The 25,869-nt window shown below is 43.6% G+C and overlaps 1 protein-coding gene across 1 annotated transcript in view; it reads left to right on the plus strand.

The window, feature by feature from the left end:
* Window positions 1–25,869, plus strand: part of poln (polymerase (DNA directed) nu) — a 265,214-nt gene that overhangs the window by 18,438 nt on the left and 220,907 nt on the right. The window contains exons 3-10 of the mRNA XM_063049749.1: window positions 1,923–2,111; window positions 3,498–3,566; window positions 9,151–9,211; window positions 10,693–10,757; window positions 12,366–12,449; window positions 14,869–14,961; window positions 21,572–21,628; window positions 24,179–24,232. Of these exons, the coding sequence (XP_062905819.1) occupies window positions 1,923–2,111; window positions 3,498–3,566; window positions 9,151–9,211; window positions 10,693–10,757; window positions 12,366–12,449; window positions 14,869–14,961; window positions 21,572–21,628; window positions 24,179–24,232 (672 nt within the window). The remainder of the gene's footprint in view (window positions 1–1,922; window positions 2,112–3,497; window positions 3,567–9,150; window positions 9,212–10,692; window positions 10,758–12,365; window positions 12,450–14,868; window positions 14,962–21,571; window positions 21,629–24,178; window positions 24,233–25,869) is intronic.

A 25,869-nucleotide genomic window follows, 5' to 3' on the forward strand; every position in this document is an offset into this window, starting at 1 on the left:
GTTCCATCAGTGTGCAGGTGTTATGCAGGACCCAGCCTCTCACTGTCTGGTTGCAGCAGCCTTATCAAGCTTCAGTGCATTCTTCAGTATATGCTCCTGCACCGTGCGACGTACCAGTTGACAGCACTCGCTTGTGAACAACCACCTTTAATGGAAGTTTCATGCAGGCCAATGTGTATCTTTCATCAAACTGATGATCTTCTGGCAGCAGCCCACATATATCTCAGAGCACAGAGCTGCTTGGGACAAACCTTAGTAAAGACCTCTGCATCCCTTTCCAGTCCTCCATGGGAAATGCATAGCGTCCATCTCAGCCAAGTCAAGTGGAATCGAGATGCCAGCTGTGTATGGCAAAGCTGATGGCGAGGAACCTGCTCACCTCGGGTGCAGCGAGGTCATGGTGCATGTTTATTACTGAACAAGGATATGAAACACTGTACTGCCAGAACTGGTGTGTTATGTCCATTTATGATGACTTATTTTCGTGAAGATGTGAAGATTGTGGAGATATTGCAGAAGGGACATTTATATAATTCCAGGATTGAGAGATTGTAGTTACATGGACAAAAGGGGGAAGCTAAGATATTTTCCTTGAAATAGAAGAGATTGAGAAGGAATCTGATTGAGTATTTAAAATCATGAACTTTGATAGAATAGGTAAGAGTGAAACCATTTGCGGTGGTCTAAAACTTGAGGACATAGAATGAAGGTTGAAGGTCAAAGTTGAGTTTATTGTTACACGCACAAGTACGTGTGTGCAGAGGTGCAATGAAAAGCTTGCTTACAGCAGCATCACGGGCTCAGCATTCGATAAGCAGTGTTCACAAGAAAATCATCAACTATGCACATTTTTTACAAGAAAGAACACAATTAGAACAAAAAAAGGCTGTTTTAGGGCAAAGAGATCAAAGTGTCCACAGTGTTGCTAATCTATAGTGATTGGGTGTGTTTGTTGATCAAGAACTGAATGATCAAAGGAAAGTAGCTGTTCTTGAACCAGGTGGAGTGGGACTTCAGGCTTCTGGAGCTCTTGCCTGATGGTAGCCGTGAGAAGATGGCGTGGCTCAGATGGTGACATTGAATATGTAGGGGTGACTACAGTTGTTGGCGAGCATGAAAGTGATGAAGAACGTGCTTTTTAATTGCAATTCTGATGAAGTTAGCACAAGACTGTTGAGATATCTCCAAGGCTGGACTGTCTGTTCTGTGAACTAGGAGTTCTACCTTGTTCCACGTGGATGACCACCATCCAGGTCATGCTCTCTTCTCGCTTCTGCCATCGGGGAGGAGGTACAGGAGCCTTAGGTCCCACACCACCAGGTTCAGGAACAGTTACTGCCATGTAATCATCAGACTCCTGAACCAATGTGGATAACTTCACTCATGTCCACAATCATGATTCCACATCATGATTCCACAACCTATGGACTCACTTTCAAGGACTCAACAATTCATGTTCTCAGTATGTATGTTTGTGTATATGTATGTGTGTATGTATGTATGTACCTATATCTGTTTATTTATTTATTATTATTTTTAATCAGCTTATTATTATTATTATTATTATTAAAAGTGTTCTTTGTATTTGCACATTGGTTTGTCTTATTTTGCACAATGGTTGTTTGTCAGTTTTTGTGTATAGTTTTTCATTGCTTCTATTGTATTTCTTTGTTCTGTGAATGCCCATAAGAAAATCTATCTCAAAGTAGTATATGGTGACATATATGTACATAGTTTGATAATAAATTTATCTCAGGTCACCATAGCCTTTCCCAAATAGGGCAAGAGTTACATGCTGAGATATTTAAGACAATAAATCTGTGTTTTATAAGTTGTATGGCATTGTGTACTGTATATCATTAATTCACCTTTGATTGCTCTATGATGATGCTGTAACTGTCTATAGCTGCCAAAAATGGCAGCACAATCTTCACCTTGAATGCTTCATTGCAGCCAGCAGCTGGAAAATATTTGATCCAAGGATTGCTGGCTGGTTGCTGGAACCTACAGACACTTCCCCCTGCTTCAAGACTTTGGTACTGAAACACTGTGGGGCATCTTCAGCACTGGAATTGGCTCCATCCAACACTCACTGTACAGGAAACTCAAAGGTTGGTCTCTGATTCATTACAATTAGCCATGCTCCTTTGATTATCATCTCCACAGTGTCCTGGTTTTAGCACAAGACTGACATTTGAAAGAAGTATGGAAAATACTCAAGGAATACATGAATCTTTAAAAGTGGACTGGTCCTTCACACTCATCATTAAGGTTGGGTCCCTATCCCAGGGTCTTTCCCTGAGGAGACCACATTTAAAAAGAACTTGAAGACCCATAACCTGCAGGCCTGGGAAGTGGGTTTAACTTAAGTTCCAATTTCAGCTGCCATGGTTGTGATGGGCCAAATGGCCTCATTCTCTGATCAATATTTCAATCATAATATGATTTCCATGATCAGTTTCTCTTTGTCTACCATATCAATTCCTTTCAAAGTCTTAAAAATATCAATTAAACCTATAACCTATATTGCAGGGAGTACAATTCTCCGTTATCTAGTTTCTCCCTGGAGACTGTGTAATTGATGCATTTACACTGTGCTGGAACTCTGCATCAGACTACAGGTACAGAATAACCAGGGCATTGATCAGCTGTGGAAGTATTGTTTTCCTTAATCCTGCCCACCAAGGCCTTATCCTCTTCCTCCCTCTTGTTCCGCTTACAAGGACAAGTGCTACACATGCCCTTACACTTCCTCCCTTACCACCATTCAGGGCCCCAGATAGTCCTTCCAGGTGAGGCGACACTTCACCTGTGAGTCGGCTGGGGTGATATACTGCGTCCGGTGCTCCCGATGTGGCCTTCTATATATTGGCGAGACCCGACGCAGACTGGGAGACCGCTTTGCTGAACACCTACGCTCTGTCCGCCAGAAAAAGCAGGATCTCCCACTGGCCACACATTTTAATTCCACATCCCATTCCCATTCTGACATGTCTATCCACGGCCTCCTCTACTGTAAAGATGAAGCCACACTCAGGTTGGAGGAACAACACCTTATATTCCGTCTGGGTAGCCTCCAACCTGATGGCATGAACATCGACTTCTCTAACTTCCGCTAAGGCCCCACCTCCCCCTCGTACCCATCTGTTACTTATTTTTATACACACATTCTTTCTCTCACTGTCCTTTTTCTCCCTCTGTCCCTCTGACTATACCCCTTGCCCATCCTCTGGGTTCCCTTTTGCCAATCACCTGTCCAGCTCTTGGCTCCATCCCTCCTCCTCCTGTCTTCTCCTATCATTTTGGATCTCCCCCTCCCCCTCCAACTTTCAAATCTCTTACTAACTCTTCCTTCAGTTAGTCCTGACGAAGGGTCTCGGCCTGAAACGTCGACTGTACTTCTTCCTAGAGATGCTGCCTGGCCTGCTGCGTTCACCAGCAACTTTGATGTATGTTGCTTATAATGGGAGTCGTTTGATTTTTCTATTTTTTATAAGCTGCAGGAACTGTGTGTTGGCCTTCGCATTCTTCACCGCCTCATGATGCACGTCTGTGCTAAATTACAGGTAAGAGTCATTTCCTTTAATCAGAGTTTCAGTTGCCAGGTATAGATTAATTATGCATTAGGATTTAGGCCACTTCTCACAGTTATGAAGACAGGAAAGGATATACAGCAGAACTGTATATCACGATCAAGAACATAATAGAATTGTTTAGAAAGTTGCTGTAACTCCATCTAGAATTGAATAACACTCATTGGCTAATTTATCCTGTACCTAATAAAGTGGCCACTGAGTGTATGTTTGTGGTCCACTGTTGTAGCCTATCCATTTCAAGGTTCAACGTGTTGTATATTCAGAGATGCTCTTCTGCACACCACTGTTGTAACATGTAGTTATTTGAGTTACGGTCTTCTTCCTGTCAGCTTGAACCAGTCTGGCCATTCTCCTCTGACCTCTTTCATTAACAAGGCATTTTTGCCCACAGAACTGCTGCTCACTGGATGTTTTTTGTTTTCTGCACCAGTCCCTGTAAACTCTAGAGACTTTAGTGCATGAAAATCCCAAGAGATCAGCAGTTTCTGAGATACTCAAACCACTCTATCTGGCATCAACAAGAACTTAGATCTCATTCCTTTCCTATTCTGATATTTGGTCTGAGCAATGGTCCATTATTAAAGACCTCCAGCACCCAGGGCATGCCCTTTTCTCACTGTTACCATCAGGCAGGAGATACAGAAGCCTGAAGGCACACAATCAGCGATTCATGAACAGCTTCTTCCCCTCTGCCATCCGATTCCTAAATGGACATTGAAGCTTTGGACACTACCTTACTTTTTAAAAAATATACAGTATTTCTGTTTCTGCATGCTTTAAAAAAATCTGTTCAATACATGTAATTGATTTACTTGTTTATTTATTATTATGTTTTATATTATTTATTATTATTTTTTTCCTCCCTCTCTGCTAGGTTATGTTTTGCACTGAACTGCTGCTGCTAAATTAATAAATTTCACATCACATGCCAATGATAATAAACCTAATTCTTCTGATTCTGCTTCTGGACCTTTTGACCATGTCTGCATGCTTTTATGCATTGAGTTGCTGCCACATGATTGGCTATTTAGATATTTCCATTAACGAGCAGGTGTATTGGTGTACCTAATGAAGTGGCCACTGAGTGTATACCAGAAGGTTATTGAAAATTACAACAGGAAAAATTAAATATACATTAGATTATGAGAACACTCAGTTCTCTTTTATTGTCATTTAGAAATGCATATATGCATTAAGAAATGATACAATGTTTCTCCGGAGTGATATCACAGAAAACAGAACAGACCAAAGACTAACACTGCCAAAACCACATAATTAAAACATATAGTTACAGCAGTGCAAAGCAATACCATAATTTGATGAAGAACAGACCATGGGCACAGTAAAAAAAGTCTCAAAGTCCCGAGTCGATCGACTCCCGAGTCCCCGATAGCAGGTGGCAAAAGGGAGAAACTCCCTGCCATAAACCTCCAGGGACCATCAACTTGCCGGTACCTTGGAAGCAGCCGAACACAGCCGACACTGAGCCCATACGTCCGAAAACTTCGAGCTTCCGACCAGCCCTTCTGATACAGCCACCCGAGTGCCATCCTCTGCCGAGTGCCTTCGACCTCTCCACAGCCGCTGAAACACACAAAGCCGAGGATTTTGGGGACTTCAGCTCTGGAGATTCCGGTTACCACACAGTAGCAGCGGCAGTGAAGTGGGCATTTCAGAAGTTTTCCAGATGTTCCTCCATACTCTCACATCTGTCTCCATCAAATCAGAATTGTGCACGGTCCCTACTTGACAAATTACAGACATCACCACCGGAGAGGCTACGCGCGCTGCCGTCGTGCCGCCATCTTCTCCCCACACACAATTTTTACAAGAAAGAAGACAATTAGAACAGAAAGTATACACTTTAGTGCAAAGTGATCAAAGTGTTCATAGTGTTGCTAATTTGAAATGGTTAAGGTTTGGCGGATGGTTCAAGAACCAAATAATCAGACCATAAGGCTATAAGATATAGGAGCAGAATTAGGCCATTTGGCCAATCAAGTCTGTTCCATCATTTCATCATGGCTGATCCACTTTTCCTCTCAGCCCCAGTCTTCTGTCTTCTCCCAATATCCCTTCACTCCCTGACCAATCACGAATCTATCAAGGGAAGTATCTGCATTCGAAGTGAAGTAGCTGTTCCTGACCTTGATCGTGTGGGACTTCTAGTTTTTGTACCTTCTGCCCGATGGTAGCTGTGAAAATATGGCATGGCCTGGATTGTGGGGAATTTGATGTTGCCTTCTTGAGGTAGTGACACCTGTGGATGCTACTGTTGGAGGGGAGGGATGTGCTCATGATGTATTGGGCAGAGTCCACGACCCTCTGCAGCTTCTTACACTCCTGTGCATTTGAATTGCTGTACCAGACCTGATCTCTGAATCATCAGTTTCCTTCTAGTCATTCCCATCTTAACCAGCCATGCTGTTGTCTAGGTCCATTAAATTTCTCAGCCTTATTTGTTCCAAGAAGAACAATTCCAACCTCTCCAATCTAAAATTCCTTGTTCCTGGAACCATTTGTGCAAATCTTTCTGCAACCTTTTGAGGACTTTCCCATCTCTTAACTTTGAGGATAGAGTTGAACAGAGTATGCCAGTATCAGAAATAGAAAGCAGAATAAAGATAAAGAAAAAAATTAGATAAGGATAAAGATTAGCTATATTTTTGTCACATGTACATCAAAATACTGAAACATATAGTGAACTGCGACATATATGTTGGGGACAGCCCATGTGTCGCCATGATTCCTACACAAAAATAGCACGTCTGCAACCTACTAACCCTAACCTGTACATTTTTGGAACGTGAAGGAAACCGGAGCACCGGTGGAAGGTCACAGGGAGAATGTACAAACTCTTTACAGATAGTGATGGGAATTGAACCATGATCACTGGCATTGTAAAGCATGCACTAGCCACAATGCTACAGAGCTGCCATTGCTTTGCTGTTCAAAAGCAGGCTCAATGTTCCAAACTCCAGCATCTGCGATCCTTTGCGACTCCATGGCTACTCACAATTGAGGATTAACTCTTCCTCTACTTCAGTTCTCTAACCTGTGCCCGAAGCCTTAATTCCCCTCAGGTCCAAAACTCTGTCCACTTGCGTGTTTCAAATGGATGATGTGAGGTGAGGTGAGGGCCTCCATCAGTCAGAGCTGACCATGGATATTGCATCCCAGCTGTCTAGATAAGCAAGCCTGGACAGTACAATATGGAGGCCAAGCTGGTCCCCATATAGCAAGCTCCCCCTCTCCACACATCTGATGAACCCAGAGGAACGGCAGAGACCTATACAGTTTGGTACCAGCAGCATCGCTGGAGGTGCCAAACAACATTGAACTCAATGTACAGTAGGACTGCCGAGGGACTCCAGCTCTGGATTTCTCCCTTGAGGTTTACTCCCGAAGCTTTCCCCATGAAGAGAAAGAGGAAGAGGCAGCTGGCTCACAAATAGAGAAAGCTTGGAGACGGGGCGAGAGGGAGGATAGGCATGTGATCGAAAAGGTACGCGCTCAGACCGATGGTTTGAGATGTGTCTATTTTAATGCAAGGAATATTATGAACAAAGCGGAAGAGTGTGGACCAGTGATTGGAACTATGATGTTGTGGCCATTTTAGAGACTTGGTTGGCTTAGGGGCAGGAATGGTTACTTCGAGTGCCAGGCTTTAGATATTTCAGAAAGGACAGAGAGGGAGGCAAAAGAGGTGGGGGCATGGCACTTTTGATCAGAGATAGTGTCACAGCCGTAGAAAAGGAAGAAGACATGGAGGGATTGTCTACGGACTCTCTATGGGTGGAAGTTAGGAACAGGAAGGGGTCAATAACTCTACTGGGTGTTTTTTATAGACCACCCAATAGTAACAAGGACATCGAGGAGCTGATAGAGGGACAGATTCTGGAAAGGCGTAATAATAACAGGGTTGTCGCGGTGAGAGATTTTAATTTCCCAAATATTGATTGGCATGTCCCTAGAGTGAGGGGTTTAGATGGGGTCGAGTTTGTAAGGTGTGTTCAAGAAGGTTTCTTGACACAATATGTAGATACGCTTGCAAGAGGAGAAGCTGTACTTGATATGGTATTGGGAAATGAACCTGGTAAGGTGTCAGATCTCTCAGTGGGAGAGCATTTTGGAGACAGTGATCATAACTCTATTTCCTTTACCATAACGTTGGAGAGGGATAGGAACAGACAAGTTAGGAAAGCACTTAATTGGAGTAAGGGGAAATATGAGGCTATCAGGCAGGAACTTGGAAGCATAAATTGGAAACAGATGTTCCCAGGGAAATGTACGGAAGAAATGTGGCAAATGTTCAGGGGATATTTGCGTGGAGTTCTGCATAGGTACGTTCCAATGAGACAGGGAAAGGATGGTAAGGTAGAGGAACCATGGTGTATAAAGGCTGTTGTAAATCTAGTCAAGAAGAAGAGCTTACAAAAGGTTCAAAAATTTAGGTAATGATAGAGATCTAGAAGATTATAAGGCTAGCAGGAAGGAGCTCAAGAAAGAAACTAGGAGAGCCAGAGGGGGCAATGAGAAGGCCTTGGCGGGCAGGATAAGACATGAGAGGATAGGACCAATCAAGTGTGACAGTGGGAAAGTGTGTATGGAACCGGAGGAGATAGCAGAGGTACTTAATGAATACTTCGCTTCAGTATTCACTACGGAAAAGGATCTTGGCGATTGTAGGGATGACATTCAGTGGACTGAAAAGCTTGAGCATGTAGATATTAAGACAGAGGATGTGCAGGAGCTTTTGGAAAGAATCAAGTTGGATAAGTAGGTGTATAAGATGATGAGAAGCATTGATCATGTGGATAGTCAGAGGCTTTTTCCCAGGGCTAAGATGACTGGTACGAGAGGGCACAGTTTTAAGGTGCTTGGAAGTAGGTACAGAAGGAGATGTCAGGGGTAAGTTTTTTACACAGAGAGTGGCGAGTACGTGGAATGGGCTGCCGGCGATGGTGGTTGAGGCGAATATGATAGGGTCTTTTAAGAGACTCCTGGACAGGTACATGGAGCTCAGAAAAATAGAGGGCTATGGGTAATCCTAGGTAATTTCTCAGGTAAGGACATGTTTGGCACAGCTTTGTGGGCCGAAGGGCCTGTACTGTGCTGTAGGTTTTATCTATGTTTTCTATGTTTCTATGACCGGGTGTAGCTACAAGGCAGCGGAGGTTTAGGATCAGAGTATTCCTTCTCCTACGTGAGCTGCCAACCACAGTTAATGAGCCCCATCTGCTCGAAACGGCTGGTTTTAAGGCACCAGTAACCCGCCTTTGCCCCTTCTCCTGTCAGTAGAAATGGTTCCGCTGGGCTTAATAGCTAAACCACACGTGAAGGCCAGGAGCTGGACTTGGTTGTCAGAGGCTATTTGAGGCGCACGCCATTGGGAGCATTTAATAGGTAGTGGGAGCTTTTTCCATTACCACCCCCAGCTATAACAACCTTAAGGAAACAAAGGGATGATAAGCTCTGATGAAATAATCACCAGGGAATGCAATTGGAGACACTTAACCATCACCAGCTAATATCACTGTTTTTAATTCCACAGAGTCAACACCTTTGGAAGCTGTTTTGCCTGGTGGAGATGCGATTGATCCCAGTTCTGGCAGGTGAGTAAGCAAATACAATCTATGGAATCAGAATCTGGTCTAATATCACAGATATACATTGTGAAATTTGTTGTTTTGTGGCAGCAGTACGGTGAAAACATTTAATATAAAATAAATTAAGTAAGAAGTGCGAATAGAGCACAAATAGTGAGGCAGTGTTAATGGGTTGGTTCATTGTCCATTCAGAAATCTGATGGTGGAGGGGAAAAAGTTCCCCTCTTCAGGCTCCTGTACCTCCTCCCCGATGGTAGTAATGAGAAGAGGGCATGTGCCCGATGATGAGGGTCCTTCATGATGGATGCCTACCTTCTTGTTGTGAAGATGCCTCGATGAGGGTTATGCCTTTGAAGGAGCTTGCTGAGTTTATAACCCTCTGCAGCCTCTTTTGACCCTGTGCATTGGAGGTTGCAACCAGTCAGAATGCTGCCTATCATACATTTGTAGATGACTTGTAGCATGTCAAATCATCTAAAACTCCTAATGAAATATACCGTAGTTGCTGGCATGATTGCAGAATATGTTGAGCTCAGGATAGATCCTCACCTCCAAGAGGACCACAGCCTTGTATTGGTTTGGAGGCTTGCATGCCTCAAAGGTTCAAAATGTTCAGAGGTTCATTTATTATTAAAGTGTACAACTCTGAAATTCTTTTTCTCAGAGAGCCATGAAACCAAGAAAGAAAAGAACGGTAGCACGATCATCTACTCCCAAATCTCTCCTCCCTGCACAAAAAATGCACAAAAGCATAACAGGCACATTGTCCCCCAAATCCTCCATCCCTGCGCAGAAAAAAACCAGAAACATCAGGCAAAAATCCGAGAATATAAAATCTATAAGACTGAAAAGAAGTCTGTAGTGCAAGCCCATATCCAAAATGCAGAAAACCTGGGTAACGTTCTCTGGGTGCAGTTGCAGACCTTTGCCTCTCCGGCAGCAAGTGATCCCACCAGGGATCAAAAGGCAGTCTCCCCTCTCCGTAGCAGAGCAATCTCATCAGCGATCAAAAGACAGTCTCCTCTTTCTGTAACAGAGCGATCTTACCAGCAATTAATTACCTGGAGAACTATGCTGGCTGGAGTCAAGTTTTATGCCTGACGGTCCCGGTATGGTCACCCATGCCAAACGGGTCAAAGGATAGATGACCGACTAAGAATGGTCCACCAGTCCTGTCCTCCAGGTTCAGGGTTTCAGCTCAGGGCTAACAACCCTGACTGGTAAAACAAAATTGTTAAGGAAACAGCAATGAAGAATCTTTCCACATCTGAGTGCAGTGGTATTCCTGAGTCTCCACCCGGGACTTGTATGCCTGACAGTAGTGAAAACTGAGAGGAAGCTACTGACATGACGAGGGAAACTCTGAACACTGTTAGAGATGGAGGACCTTTATTGCTGCCTGAAATGCCAGTGGTGTAATGGGAAGTAAGTAACTAAGGATAGATCCTCCGTGCCCAGAAACTTATATATTTATTGTTTGTTTACAGTGATGGAAAATTACAGAATTCAAGTCAATAAAGAAGACCTGAAGAGAACTTCTGAGCTGCTGGGGGTATCCATCTCTCCTGCTTTTGCAGTTGTTTTTAATGTTGCACATTGGACATGACTAAAACACTTATAGATATTACAGCCTGGCCACCAGTGGGGCCCCGACTGTATGGGTCAGGTTTGCCTCGGCTGAACAAGCAATTGGCTTTGTGTTGGATCCACAAGAGACTGAAGATACTGGAATTGGGAACAGTGCACAGTGTGCTGAGGGTCAGGCAGCAACCAGTTTGAGTTGAATTGGTTCTTGCACGCCCAGTCCAGTATTTCATTCCTCACATGCTGAAGGATTTCAGATTCCCTGACCCCCATCAACTTATTTTTACTATGGATGTCCAGTCCCCATACACCTCCGTCCCCCAGCAGGAAGGCCTCAAAGCTTTCCGTTTCTTACTGGACACCAGACCCAACCAGTTCTCCTGCACTACCACTCTCCTCTGCCTCGCAGAATTTGTCCTCACTCTAAATAATTTCTCCTTTGGCGCCTCCCACTTCCTTCAAACAAAAGGGGTAGCCATGGGCACTCGCATGGGTCCCAGCTATACTTGCCTGTTTGTTGACTATGTGGAACAGTCTATCTTCCAAGCCTAGACTGGTGACTGTCCCACACTTTTCCTGCACTACATCGACGACTGCATTGGTGCTGCTTCCTGTGCCCAAGTTCAACTCGCCGATTTCATCCACTTTGCCTCCAACTTCCACCCTATCCTCACATTCACCTGGTCCATTTCCAACACCTCCCCTCCCCTTCTCGATCTCACTGTCTCTATCTCCAGAGACAGCTTATCCGCCGATGTCTATTATAAACCAACGGACCCTCACAGCTACCTGAACTATACCTCCTTCCCTACACCAATACCTGTAAAAACGCCACCCCCTTCTCTCAATTCCTCCATCTCCGCCGCATCTGCCCTCAGGATGAGGCTTTTTATCCTAGAACAAAGGAGATGTCCTCTTTTTTCCAAGAAAGAGGCTTCCCTTCCTCTACCATCAATGCTGCCCTCACCACATCTCTTCCATTTCACACACGTCTGCTCTTACTCCATCTTCCTGCCGCCCTATCAGGCATAGGGTTCCTCTTGTCCTCACCTACCACCCCACCAGCCTCCGCATTCAGCACATAATTCTCTAAAACTTCCGCCACCTCCAACGGGATCCCACCACCAAACACATCTTTCCCTCCCCCCACTTTCTGCTTTCTACGTGACTCCCTTGTCCATTCGTCCCTCCCCACTGATCTCCCTCCTGGCACTTATCCTTGCAAGTGGAACAAGTGCTACACCTGCCCCTGCCCCGATGATGAAATGAGTTATAATAACGTTAGAGGTTAAAGTACAGATATAGAATAAAATGTGCAAAAATATAAAAACGCCAGCATATATTTACAATATAAACATTATAAAGTGTGGTTTTGTTGTATAAGTGACAAGTAAAGCTAATTTTAAAATCTTTCTTTTCTTGAAAATGACAAATACAGAAACTTTGAATTGAGAAGATAAAGTAGAGGAATTGAGAGTTCTTCCACTGCCTGAGGAGGTGGATGTTAATGGCAGGCTTTAGTACTGCTGTCAGGATTGGTGCCAGGGTGACTGGTGTTGTTGTTGAACTTCTGCAGGTTCGGCAGAAGCAGCTGGAGCAGGAAGCACATCTGGTGGCAGGAGAGAAGTTCCTTCTGACCAGCAGCAATCAGCTTCGGCAGGTACTTTATACTTTATACTTTATTGTCGCCAAACAATTGATACTAGAACGTATAATCATCACAGCGATATTTGATTCTGCGCTTCGCGCTCCCTGGAGTACAAATCGATAGTAAATATTAAAAATTTAAATTATAAATCATAAATAGAAAATAGAAAAGGGAAAGTAAGGTAGTGCAAAAAAAATGAGAGGCAGGTCCGGATATTTGGAGGGTACGGCCCAGATCTGGGTTAGGATCCGTTCAGCAGTCTTATCACAGTTGGAAAGAAGCTGTTCCTAAATCTGGCCGTATGAGTCTTTAAGCTCCTGAGCCTTCTCCCGGAGGGAAGAAGGACAAAAAGTGTGTTGGCTGGGTGGGTCGTGTCCTTGATTATCCTGGCAGCACTGCTCCGACAGCGTGCAGTGTAAAGTGGGTCCAACGACCTACTTAGTTTTCCAAAGGCAGCAAATACCTGATTCAGATTCAGTGTCTCGCTTTGCGTCAATGAGCAACACAATCCAAATGTGTGATGGAGGCAGCCCGCTAGTGTCACCACACTTCTGGCACGGACGTAGCATGCCCACAACTCACTAGCCCAAATGCTCTGTCTTTGAACATGGGAGGATACCGGAGCACCCGGAGGAAATCCTTGTGGTCATGGGAGAATGTACAAACTCTTTACAGACAGCAGCGGGAATTGAACTCCAATCTTCCAGTTGCTGGTACTGTAGAGTGTTACTCTAACCATAAAGCTACTGTGTCACTCTTGTTCCCAGCCAGAGTTCCCAGTTCACTGACGATAATAGGCTGAGTGGGACTGTGAGTGCACGGGGGAATATGTAGAGGAGTTTGAGGTCAACCTGAGAGAGTGGGTGAGAACTTGAGAGGTGGATTGCAATGGTGAACAAAATGGAAATCAGAGTGTTTGTTCAATAGTGAGAAATTCTGTGGTGCTGTTGATCCAGATTCAGATTAATTTACTGATCACATGTACTTTAAAACATGCAGTGAAATGCATTGTTTGCGTTAACAGCCAACACAACCTGAGGATGTACTGGGGGCAGCCCGCGAGTGTCGCCACACACTCCGGCGCCAACATCACGTACCCAAGATGTTCAGCAGAACATCACAAGCTACAACAGCATTAACACAACAACAAAAACAGGAAAACACGCCTCTTCTCTCCAACCCCAGAGTAGGCCACTTCCAAGCCTCCAGCTTCCAGTGGACTCACAGATTCACAGACATGTGGACTTGTACAGCCAAAATAATCATCCAGCTCCTGATCCAATTCTTCAGAGGCAATTTTGTTGCACTTTGTTTTTGTCTACATCTACCTTACCCTTTGAACATAAGAAATAGTAGCCACAGTAGCCCGTATAGTTCTAATAAGTCTTTATGGTTCTTGTAGAGGGTGATGAGGATGTGGAATGAGCTGGCAGAAGAGGTGGGTGAGGCAGGTACAATGGTTTCATTTAAGAAGGGCTTGGCTAGGTCCATGGAGGGAGTGGCTGAACACTGGAAATTGGGACTAGCATTGTGGTTGTCATGGACTTGCCTTCAGATTTATTTTGTGTTTGAACACCTTAGATTGGTTGGATTTTGAACTTTTATTAATATGACTTTCTTTCAGTTTGGTATTACTCTAAATAGAGACATAGAGCACTATAGCACGAAACAGGCCCTTTGGCCCATCTAGTCCATGGCAAAGTGTTATTTTGCACAATCTCACCAACATGCACCTGGACTGTAGCCCATCCATGTAATTATTCAAAAACGTTGCAATCCACCACTTCTGTTGGAAGCTCATTCCATTCTTCCAGTGTCTTCTGGGTGAAGGTGATTCCCCTCAGGCTCCCCTTTCAATATTTCACCATTCACCCTTAACCCATGACCTCAGTTCTAGTCTTCCGCAACCTTAGCGGGAAAGGCTGCTTGCTTTAACTCTATCTATACCCCCTCAATGTTGTATGCCTCTATAAGATCTCTGCTCATTCTCCTATGCTCCAGTGAATAAAGTCCTAACATATTCAACCTTTCCCTATAACTCAGGTCCTCAACTCCTGGCAACATCCTTGTAAATTTTTCCTGTACTTTCAGTCTTATTGATTTATTTCCTGCAGGCAGATGCCCAGAAAAACACCCAATATTCTGAATTTGGTCTCACAAATGTCTGAGACAACTTCAGTATAACATCCCAGCTCCTGTACTCAATGCTTTGACTTATGAAGGCCAAACTGCTAAAAGCTCTCTTTACAACCCTTCTTGACCAAGATTACAACAGGATCTAGATGAATTTTGTTCTGATAACCAGTCAGAGTGATCCTTGTAAATTTCCCCAAATCCGAACAGTTTCCAAACGAGCTGGTTAGGTCACTATTAGTCACAACTTCAGGCTGAAAGTTAACGGCAATATTTTCCATCTTCTGACCTGAGGCAGATTCTGTACGACAAACTGCACCTACATCTCCTTTGTGAAAAAAAGATTCGGAAGACAGACCTAAAGCAGCAGCAGTCAACCTCTGAGGCAGTGGTGAGTCCAACTTCCTTGTGGAAATAGAACATGTCGAAAGGATCTCACGTTCATATGGTTTAACTCTGATTAAGTTCTAAATGGAGAGATACAGTGTAGGTGTCTGGACCAGTGGAAAACAGTAAGTCATCCTGAGTGTGCAGGTAATTGGTAGAATCTAAGGGGAGTGTGGGTACAAGATGTTCCAGGGAAAATTATTTCCTTCTTCATCCAAAAAATTGTTACTTTTTGATTATATCCAATTCCCAGAATCAGGTTTTTTTCACTAATATGTGTTGTGAAATCTGTTGTTTTGTGGCTGCAGTACAGTGCGATACATATAATTATTTCTATAAGTTTCAATACAGAATATAAAAGAATAAATAAGTAGAACAAGAAGAGAGCAAAATGCTGAGTTGGTGTGTGTGGTCCGTTCAGAAATCTGACCGCAGGAGGGAAGAAGCTGTTCCTAAGACGTTGACTGTGTGTCCTCTGGCTCCTGTCCCTCCTCCCTGATGAAAAGAGGGCAAGTCCTGCATGGTGAGAGTCCTTAATGATGGATGTCGCCTTCTCAAAATCCTCTTTTGAAACCTGCTATTGTATCGGTTTAAGACAGTGCTTTCCAGGTCGCAATGATACAGTGCAGAGGATTCTCCATCTATACCTCTTGTGGATCTAACTGATCTTGGAAAGAGTCTCACAACAGCAACCATCTACAGTGATGTCTCAAAATGCTCACCTTTCACCAGCTTACTTGGCGGTGAACATAGAACGTAAAGAACACACAATATTACAGCACAAAACAAGCCCTTTGGCCCACTGGGTTGTTCTGACCTTTTAACCTGCTCCAAGATCAATCTAACCCTTCCCTCCCACTAGCCATGGTTTATTTATTAAGATACAGTGCGGACCAGGACCTCATGGCCCTTTGAGTGGTGCTGCCCAGAAACCCCCAGTTTAACCCTAGCGTAATCATGGGACAATTTACAATGACGAATTACCCTACTAACCCATACCTCTTTGGACTGTGGGAGGAAACCAGAGCACCCGGAGAAACCCCACACGGTCACAGGGAGAACGTACAAACTCCTTACAGGCAGTGGCAGGAACTGAATCCGGGTCACCGGTACCATAAAGTGTTGTGCTAATCACTATGCCACTGTGCCACCCCACAATATGATGGGATGCTGGAGCAAAATTGATGGGTAGAATGGCCTAATTCTACTTCTATATCTTATGGTCTTATAGCCCTCTATCTAAAACTCTCTTAAATGTTCCTAAGAGTCTCTCAAGTCACCCTAACGTATCTTCCTCCACTACCACCTTGGCAGTACCATGCACCCACCACTCTCTGTGTGAAAAATCTACCCCTGACTTCCCTTATGCTTTCCTCTAATCACCATAAAATTATGCCTTCTTGTATGTCATTAGCCATTTTCTCTTGCCTGTCCACTCTAGCAAAGTCTCTTATCATCTTATCCACCTCTGTCAAGTCACATCTCATCCTCCTTTTGTTCCGAAACAAAAAACCCGAGCTCTTGCAATGTTTCCTCATTAGACATGCTCTCCAATACAAGCAGCTTCCTGGTTATGGATCTATAATATGCCTTTAATACGGGAAAAATTCCATAGCCACTTCATAGATACACCTCCAAAAGCAAATTAACAGCCAACCACATAAAAGGTTTTCTAAGGAACATGAAATATTGAACATAGAAGAATACAGCACAGTATAGGCCCTTTGGCACATAATGTTGTGCCAACCTTTTAACTGACTCTAAGATCAACATAACCCTTCCTTTCCACATAACCCTCCATTTTTCCATCATCCATGTGCCCATCTAAGAGTCTCTTAAATGCCCCTAATGTTTCTGTCTCTACCACCACCCTTGCAGTGCGTTCCATGCACCCTACTTCTGACACCAGTATGGGTAATGTTAATCTATTCCACAGGCCAGAGTGAGATTGGATCAGGTGAGAGTTTCGTACCCATTTCATATCCTTTCCCAGTTAATGTTTTTTCAGAGAGATTAGGTTTCAGTTTGCTGATGACACCACTGTTGTGGGCTGTATCAAAGGTTGTGATGGATTGATAATTAGGCTGAGTGGTGTCGTAGCAACAACTTCTCATTCAATGCCAGCAAGACTAAGGAACTGATTATAGACTGGAGGAGGAGGAAACTAGAGGACCATGAGCCAGTCCTTATCGGAGGGTCAGAGGTGGAGAGGGTTAGAAACTTTAAATTTCTGGGTGTTATTATTTCCAAGGACCAGTCCTGGACCCAGCACGTAGGTGCAATTGTGAAGAAAGCACGATAGTGCCTCTATTTCCTTAGTAGTCTGCGGAGATTTGACAAGACAACTAAAACTTTGACAAACTCCAATAGGTGTGTAGAGGAGAATATAATGACTGACTGTATCATGGTCTGGTATGGAAACACCAATACCTTTGAATGGAAAATCTTATAAAGTAGTGGATTCGGCCCAGTACATCACAGGTAAAGCCCTCTCAACCATTGAGCACATCTACATTGAATCGCTGTCATTGGAAAGCAGCATCCATCATCTGAGATTTCCACCTCCCAGACCATGCTCTCTTCTTGCTGCTACCATCAGGGTAGAAGGTGCAAGAGCCTCAGGACTTGCATCACCAGGTTCAAGAACAGTTACTACCCCTCAACCATCAAGCTCTTGAATAAAAGGGGATAACTACACTCACTTGCTCCATCATTGAAATGTTCCCACAACCAATGATCTGACTTTAAGGACTCTTTATCTTGTTATCTCATGTTCTCGTTATTTGTTGCTATTTATTTATATTTGAATTTGCAGTTTGTTGTCTCTGCATTCTGGTTGATCTTTCACTGATCCTGTTATAGTTACTATTCTAAAGCTTTGCTGAGTATGCTTACAAGAAAATGAATTACAGGGTTGTATATGGTGACATATATGTACCTTGATAATAAATTTACTTTGAACTTTGGAAATAACATTCATAGAGCACGTATCTGACTTCTAAAATGAATGAATCTGAGTTTTAATTATTGCACCAACATAAACATTCCAAGTAGAAATTCACATTCGTGATCAATTGATCAATCTGTCAGTCTCAATTGCAGTTACCACAGATATAACTAAATTCACTAAGAATGTCTTGGAGATTTTTTTTGAGGAGATTTAAAGTAAAAAACAGAAAACTCTAGAAATATTCAACAAAGTCAAACATATGCCACCATATACTGAAGCTTTATGAGGCATTGGTCAAACCACACAAGGAGTACTATGAGCAGATTTGGGCCCTGTATATAAGAAAGGATGTCCTGCCAATAGAAAGAGTTCAGAGAGGGTTCACGAGAGTGATTCTGGGAATGAAAGGCTTTACGTATGAAGAGCATTTGATGGGTCTGGGCCTCTACTCACAGGAGTTTAAAGTTCAAAGTATATTTATTTTCAAAGTACATATACGTCATTATATACAACCCTGAGATTTGTTTTCCTGTGGGCATACACAGTAAATCTACAAGCTACAATACAATCAATGAAACACTGGACCAATAGGACGGATAAACAACCAATGTGCTGAAGACAACAAGCTGTGCAAATACAAAAGAAAAAAAGGAGGAATAACAATAACAATAAATAAATAAATAAACAATAAATATTGGGAACATGAGATGAAGAGTCCTTGAAAGTGAATCCATAGGTTGTGGGAACAGTTCAATGACAGGGAGAGTGAGGTTGTCCCCTCTGGTTCAAGAGCCTGATTGCTGAGGGGTAATAACTATTCCTGAACCTGGTGGGGTGAATCCTAAGGCTTCTGTACCTTCTTCCTGGTGGCAGCAGTGAGAAGAGAGCATGGCCTGGATGGTGTAAATCCTTGATGACGCTTCCCTGTGACAGTCCTCCATGTAGGTGCGTTCAATGGTGGGGAGAGCTTCACCTCTGATAGACTCGGTCTTATCCGCCTCTTTTTGTAGGATTTTCCATTCACGGGCATTGGTGCTTCCATATACATCAGTCAATGTACTCACACCACACATCTATAGAAGTTTGTCAAAGTTTTAGATGTCATGATAAAAGAATGGGGGGGGGGTGTCTCATTGAAACCTATCAAACATTGAAAGGCCTAGATAGAGTGGATATGGAGAGGATGTTTCCTATAGTGGGGAGTCTAGAACCAGAGGGTACAGCCTCAGAACAGAGGGACGTCCAGTTAGAACAGGAAAGAGGAGGAATTTCTTCAGCTAGAGGGTAATGAATCAGTAGAATTCATTGCCACAGACAGCTGTGGAGGCTAAGTCATTGGGTATATTTAAAGCTGAGGTTGATAGGTTCGTGATTTGTTAGGTCTGGGTGTCAGAGGTTACGGGGAGTAAGCAGGAGAATAGGGTTGAAAGGGATAATAAATCAGCCATAATGGAATGGCAGGGCAGACTTGATGGATGGAATGGCTTAATTCTGCTCCTATGTCTTATAGTGTTATGGTCTTTTTCAGCTAGACTGGGTGATGAAGGAGGTGTTTGGCATACTTGCCTTGATCAAGCAGGGTGCTGAGTTGGGATGTTGTACGAGATGTTGGTGAGGTTGCACTTGGAGTATTATGTGCAGTTCTGGTCGCCAGCTGCAGGAAGGATGTGGGTTCATGGAAAACGCTTCCAGGGATGGTTGTAGAGGCAGATACATTTGGAACATTTAAGAAACTCTTAGATAGGCATGTGGATGATAGAAAAATACAAGGCTTTGTGAGAGGGAAGGGTTAGATTGATTTTAGAGTAGATTAAGATGTCAGCACAATATCAGAGGCTGAAGGGCCTGTACTGGACTGTAGTGTTCTATGTTTTTTATTGTTCTTATGTTTGTCATTAATTTTCAGAATGGCAGGCAGTGACTAGTGGGGTACCGCAAGACTCAGTGCTGGGACCCCAGTGGTTTACAATATATATTAATGACTTGGATGAGGGAATTAAATGCAGCATCTCCAAGTTTGCGGATAACACGAAGCTGGGCGACAGTGTTAGCTGTAAGGAGGATGCTAAGAGGATGCAGGGTGACTTGGATAGGTTAGGTGAGTGGGCAAATACATGACAGATGCAATTTAATGTGGATAAATGTGAGGTTATCCACTTTGGTGGCAAAAACAGGAAAACAGATTATTATCTGAATGGTGGTCGATTAGGAAAAGGGGAGGTGCAACGAGACCTGGGTGTCATTATACACCAGTCATTGAAAGTGGGCATGCAGGTACAGCAGGCGGTGAAAAAGACGAATGGTATGCCGGCGTTTATAGCAAGAGGATTCAAGTACAGGAGCAGGGAGGTACTACTGAAGTTGTACAAGGCCTTGGTGAGACCACACCTGGAGTATTGTGTGCAGTTTTGGTCCCCTAATCTGAGGAAAGACATTCTTGCCATATAGAGAGTACAAAGAAGGTTCACCAGATTGATTCCTGGGATGGCAGGACTTTCATATGATAAAAGACTGGATCAACTAGGCTTATACTCGTTGGAATTTAGAAGATTGAGGGGGGATCTTATTGAAACATATAAAATCCTAAAAGGATTGGACAGGCTAGATGCAGGAAGATTGTTCCCGATGTTGGGGAAGTCCAGAACGAGGGGTCACAGTTTGAGGATAAAGGGGAAGCCTTTTAGGACCGAGATGCGGAAAAACTTCTTCACACAGAGAGTGGTGAATCTGTGGAATTCTCTGCCACAGGAAACAGTTGAGGCCAGTTCATTGGCTATATTTAAGAGGGAGTTACATATGGCCCTTGTGACTAAAGGGATCAGCGGGGACAGAGGGAAGGCTGGTACAGGGTTCTGAGTTGGACGATCAGCCATGATCATACCGAATGGCCTACTCCTGCACCTATTTTCTATGTTTCTATGTTTTTAAGCTAGAGAGGGTGCAGAAAAGATTCACAAAAATGTTACTAGGACTAGAGGGCTCAAATTATGAGGAGAGACTGGGTAATCTGGGATTTTTTTCTCTGGCGTGTAAGAAGCTGAGATCCTGACTTGCCGTGGTCCTCTCCCACACGACTTTATTGTTCTTTATTGTCCTGACTTACCAACAGTTTGTGTTACAAACAGTTGGGGTTCAGGAACAGGACCCTTTCATAACCTGGGGTCTGCTTATAGTGGGTCCAATTGGATAGAACTTTCACGATGGGCTGAACCACCTCTTGCATGGTATGAATCTGTGATTTGCATGAGCAGAGAATTACAAGTTCCAAGCCCTGGGGCAAGCAGGAAGAATAGTATTTCTCTAATTGAAACATGTTATATTCCTGCTTAGCGTGTAACCCGATCTGGTTCTATTTTATACTTGCTGTTACTCTGTACAAACGTCATGCGGCTAAGTGAGATTTATTCAGAAAAGGAATACTTTTATATTTTGTTGCCATAAATTATGGGGTTTTAAAAGGGTTGTTTAAGTGATTGGTTGCCTTATAAAAAATTCATGCTCAGAATGTACTCGCCAATAAAAATATCAACTGTATTTCCCGAGATTAGCTGCTTGACATGAAAGCTATCTGTGAGTTGATGACAAGAGAGCTTAATTTAGCAGAGTTGGGGTTCTGGAATGTTTAAATATTAAGATGGTCCTGTTGTGTGGTTTTATTTACCAGCTGCTGCAGCTGCAGGAACTTCATCCACTGCCTAAAATAATCCTGGAATACAGACAGGTGAGTCAATCCATTCGGAAAGGCTAAAGATTCCCAGCCAAGATGCAATGACCATAAGATCATAAGACATAAGAGCAGAATTAGGCCACTTCACCCATCAAGTCTGCTCCACCATTCCATCATGGCTGATTTATTATCCCTTTCAACCCTATTCTCCTGCTTACTCCCCGTAACCTTTGACACCCTGACCTAATAAATCAAGAACCTATCAACCTCCGCTTTAAGTATACCCAATGACTTGGCCTCCACAGCTGTCTGTGACAATGAATTCCACAGATTCACTATCCTCTGGCTAAAGAAATTCCTCTTCATCTCTACTTATATGACATCCCTCAGTTCTGAGGCTGTACCCTCTGGTCCAAGACTCCTCACTATAAGAAACATGCTCTCTATATCCACTTTATATCTGTGGAATTCTCTGCCACAGGAAACAGTTGAGGCCAGTTCATTGGCTATATTTAAGAGGGAGTTAGATATGGCCCTTGTGGCTAAAGGGATCAGGGGGTATGGAGAGAAGGCTGGTACAGGGTTCTGAGTTGGATGATCAGTCATGATCATACTGAATGGCGGTGCAGGCTTGAAGGGCTGAATGGCCTACTCCTGCACCTATTTTCTATGTTTCTATATTTCTATGTTTATCTAGGCCTTTCAATATTTGATAGGTTTAAATGGGATCCACCCTCATTCTTTTAAACTCCAGCGAGTACAGGCTCAGAGTAATATGCTCCTCATATGTTAACCCTTTCGTTCCCAGGATCATTCTCGTGAACCTCTTCTGGGCCCTCTTCAATACCAGTACATCTTCTCTTAGATAAGAGGCCCAAAACTGCCCACAATACTCCAAGGGCAGCCTGACCAATTCCTTATAAAACCTCAGCATTACATCCTTGTTCTCATATTCTAATCCTCTTGAAATGATGCTAACGTTGCACTTGCCTTCTTCTCAACTTGCAAGTTAACCTTTAAGGAGTCCTGACCCCCAAGTCCCTTTGCACCTCTGATTTTTGAATTATCTCACCATTCAGAAAATATTCTATGCCTTTATTCCTTCCACCGACGTTCATGACCATACACTTTTCTGCACTATTCCATCTGCCACTTCTTCGCTCGTTCTCCCAATCTGTTTAAGTCCCTCTGCAGACTCCCTGCTTCCTCATCAGTATCTGTCCCTCCAGGTAGTGTTGACAGTGGGACTTTATTCTGCCACCCTAGTGTTCCTCAGCTGACCTTGCAATTCAGCCATGCGAAGATATTGTGTGCTCGAGGATCCTGTTCCTGCAATGTACTGTCCCAAGTTCTAAGGTACAATCTACAATAAGACAAGATCAGGGTGACCATGGGAAAAAGCCATGAACAAGGTTATCTGGAACCCACAAAATGATCAACAAACTCAGTAGGTCAGGTAGCATCTATGGAGGGGAATAAACAGTTTTGGGCCAAGATTCCTGCCACTGTCTGTGAGGGGTTTGTACATTCTCTCATGACTGCATGGGTTTCCTCCAGGTGTTCTGGTTTCATCCAACAATCCAAAAACATACGGTTAAGATTAGTAGATTGTGAGCATGCTATGTTGGTGCCAGAAGCATGGAGACACTTGCAGGATGCCCAGCACAACCTCATCGATTTGATTTGATTTGATGCAAATGATGCTTTTCACTTGTTTGGATGTGCATGTGACTAAAAAGATAACCTTTAGAGGGTTGGGGGTGTAGACCTACCTAACTGGAGTTATTTGCTCAGTGCTGTCCTGCAACAGCCTTCTTGCTGCAATCCAAATGTTCATTGATCTCTCTGCCACGTTGGTGCCTATATGACAGAGGTCTGCTCCGATTATAAAGAAAGATCACACATTGAAACATCAAAACAAACAGTGAAATCTGTGTCAATCACCAACACAGTCTGAGGATGTGCTGGGGGCAGTCCAGAGGAGTTGCATGCTTCCGGCGCCAACAAAGCATGCCCATAATCTACCAACCTTAACCCGTACAGCTCGAAATGTGGGAAGAAATCAAAGCACCCAGATGAAAACCAGATCATGGGTTCAACGTACAAACTCCATACACAGAGCGGCAGGAATTGAATCCGGGTCACTGATCACTGGCATGTATGTTCTCCACATGTTATGATTGCTGTTGAAGGTTTTGTCCATTCCGGGACTTGTTAGATTTCCATTCTGACTGATTTACACTCGTATTATTTCACCAGGAACCCCTGGATTCTCAGCATCAAAATGGGTCCTTTGGTGCTTCTCCATGTGGTATAGGACCTGTTGAATAAGGACTGGGATAGAAATTCACCATGCAAATATAATAAAGACCATGTGTCCAAAATTTGGCTGTATTGACTTTACAAGATCCTCTGGGATTTAGTTCTTGTGGTGTCTGGGAGAATGATCTTTACTCCATAATAATACTGGAGGGTTGGACAATCTATTGAGTGAGGAATGCCAGATGAGGGACTTACCCAGCATTCTTCAATCAGTGTGAAGAATAAAAGTAGCCCATTCCGTCATGCACCTTGTAACCTGCACAGATTTAATTTGTTTTTCAGATTCATAAGATTAAATCAACATACATCGATGGCCTTCTGTCCTGCATGAGGAAGGTAAATTATTTTAGACGCATCTGATAGACATGAGCTGGTACACTGATGGCATTGGATTTTAGAAAATATAAACAAAATAATTAAGATTTGGATATAATGTTCTATCTTCTATTTCTTCCCCCTCTCTCCCATCATTTTCTTGCCCCAAGTTTCCCTTCCTCTCCATTCTCTGCTCTATACATGCTCCCAATTCTTTCCTGTCTCCTCACCAATCTGCTGTTCACTGTTCCTTTTTTTTACAGTCAATTTCCCATATTCTCCATTCTGCCCTACTTCCCCTGTTCTTCTTTCTCTTCCCTTTCTTCACTGATCCCCTTTCCTCCTCTCCAATCTTGCCTCATGCCTCTCTGGCTTTCCTCCCGCTCCTCATCAGTCCTCCCCTCCCCTCTCTGCTCACCCCCTTCTCCATTCTTGTCCATTGTCCTTCATTCCCAAACCCTCCACCGTTGTCTTTCTTCCCATCTTATTCTTTCTGTTCTTCCTCCCATCCTCTTTACGTTTTCTCTACTATCCATCTATCTGCCATACTCTCTGTTTTCTATTCTCTCTACTCTCGTCCCTCTTCTTTTCTCTCACATCCTTTTCTCCTTACTTCTCTAATCTCTGCTCTCCCATCATCTCCGGTCTCCCGTCCACTGCACATCCTCTCCATTGTCCTCTCTACCATGGATCTTTGCTCCCTTCCAGTCTCTGCAAACTCCTTTACTCTCTTTTTTATTTTATATTTTCATATTTTTATTTTTATTTAGAAATACAGTAAAAGGTCCTTCTGGCCCAATGAGCCTGTGCAGCCCAATTACACTCATGAAACCAATTAGCTTACTAACTGATTCGTCTTTGGACAGTGGGAGGAAACCGGAGCACCTCGGGGAAGCCCATGCGGTCACAGGAGGAACATACAGACTCCTTGCAGACAGCGCCGGAATTGAATTGGAGTCACTGGCGCTGTAATACTGTTACTCCAATTGCTATCCCCATTCTGCTCCGCACTCCTAACTCCCGCCCATGCTCTGTTCTCCTCTGTTCTCCTCATCCTGTGTGCTCTCTTCACCTCCCCAATCTCTCTGCCACCACAATATATTCAACCAAGGAGGAAAATGTGACAGCTGTCCTCACTTCAACTCTATGCATGTACTTCCTTTAGGGCTCACTGGGTGGCAGTGTGGCCTGAGATGACAACCATGCAGTCCTGCGTCGTCCTGGCTCAGTATGGATTGGAGAATGTAGGAACTTCGGTTTCTTAGAACTGCAGACAAGTAGCCAGGATATGCATCATACTGACAGGTTTTGAGCCCATATTTCACGTTTGAAAATCCAAAGGTAACATAAAGAAAGTTGTAGCTATGCCAGATTCATTGCACAGGGCAAAAAATCTTACCATTACCAGCATCTTAAGAAGACATGGCCCCAAGAAGGTGGCAGCTGTCATCAAGGATGCCCACCATTAAGGCCCTGCCCTCTTCTCTCTGCCACTATGAAGCAGGAGGTACAGAAGCCTGAAATCCCACACCACCAGGCTCGGGAACAGCTATTTTCCTATAACCATCAGGTTCTTGAACTGACCTGCTTAACATTAACCCTGCCTCACTGCGGACCACCTTCTTCATTAATGGTCTAGTCTCTGAGTGCAGTTAATT

Source organism: Mobula hypostoma, chromosome 5, assembly GCF_963921235.1.
Source record: "Mobula hypostoma chromosome 5, sMobHyp1.1, whole genome shotgun sequence".
Lineage (NCBI taxonomy): Eukaryota > Metazoa > Chordata > Chondrichthyes > Myliobatiformes > Myliobatidae > Mobula > Mobula hypostoma.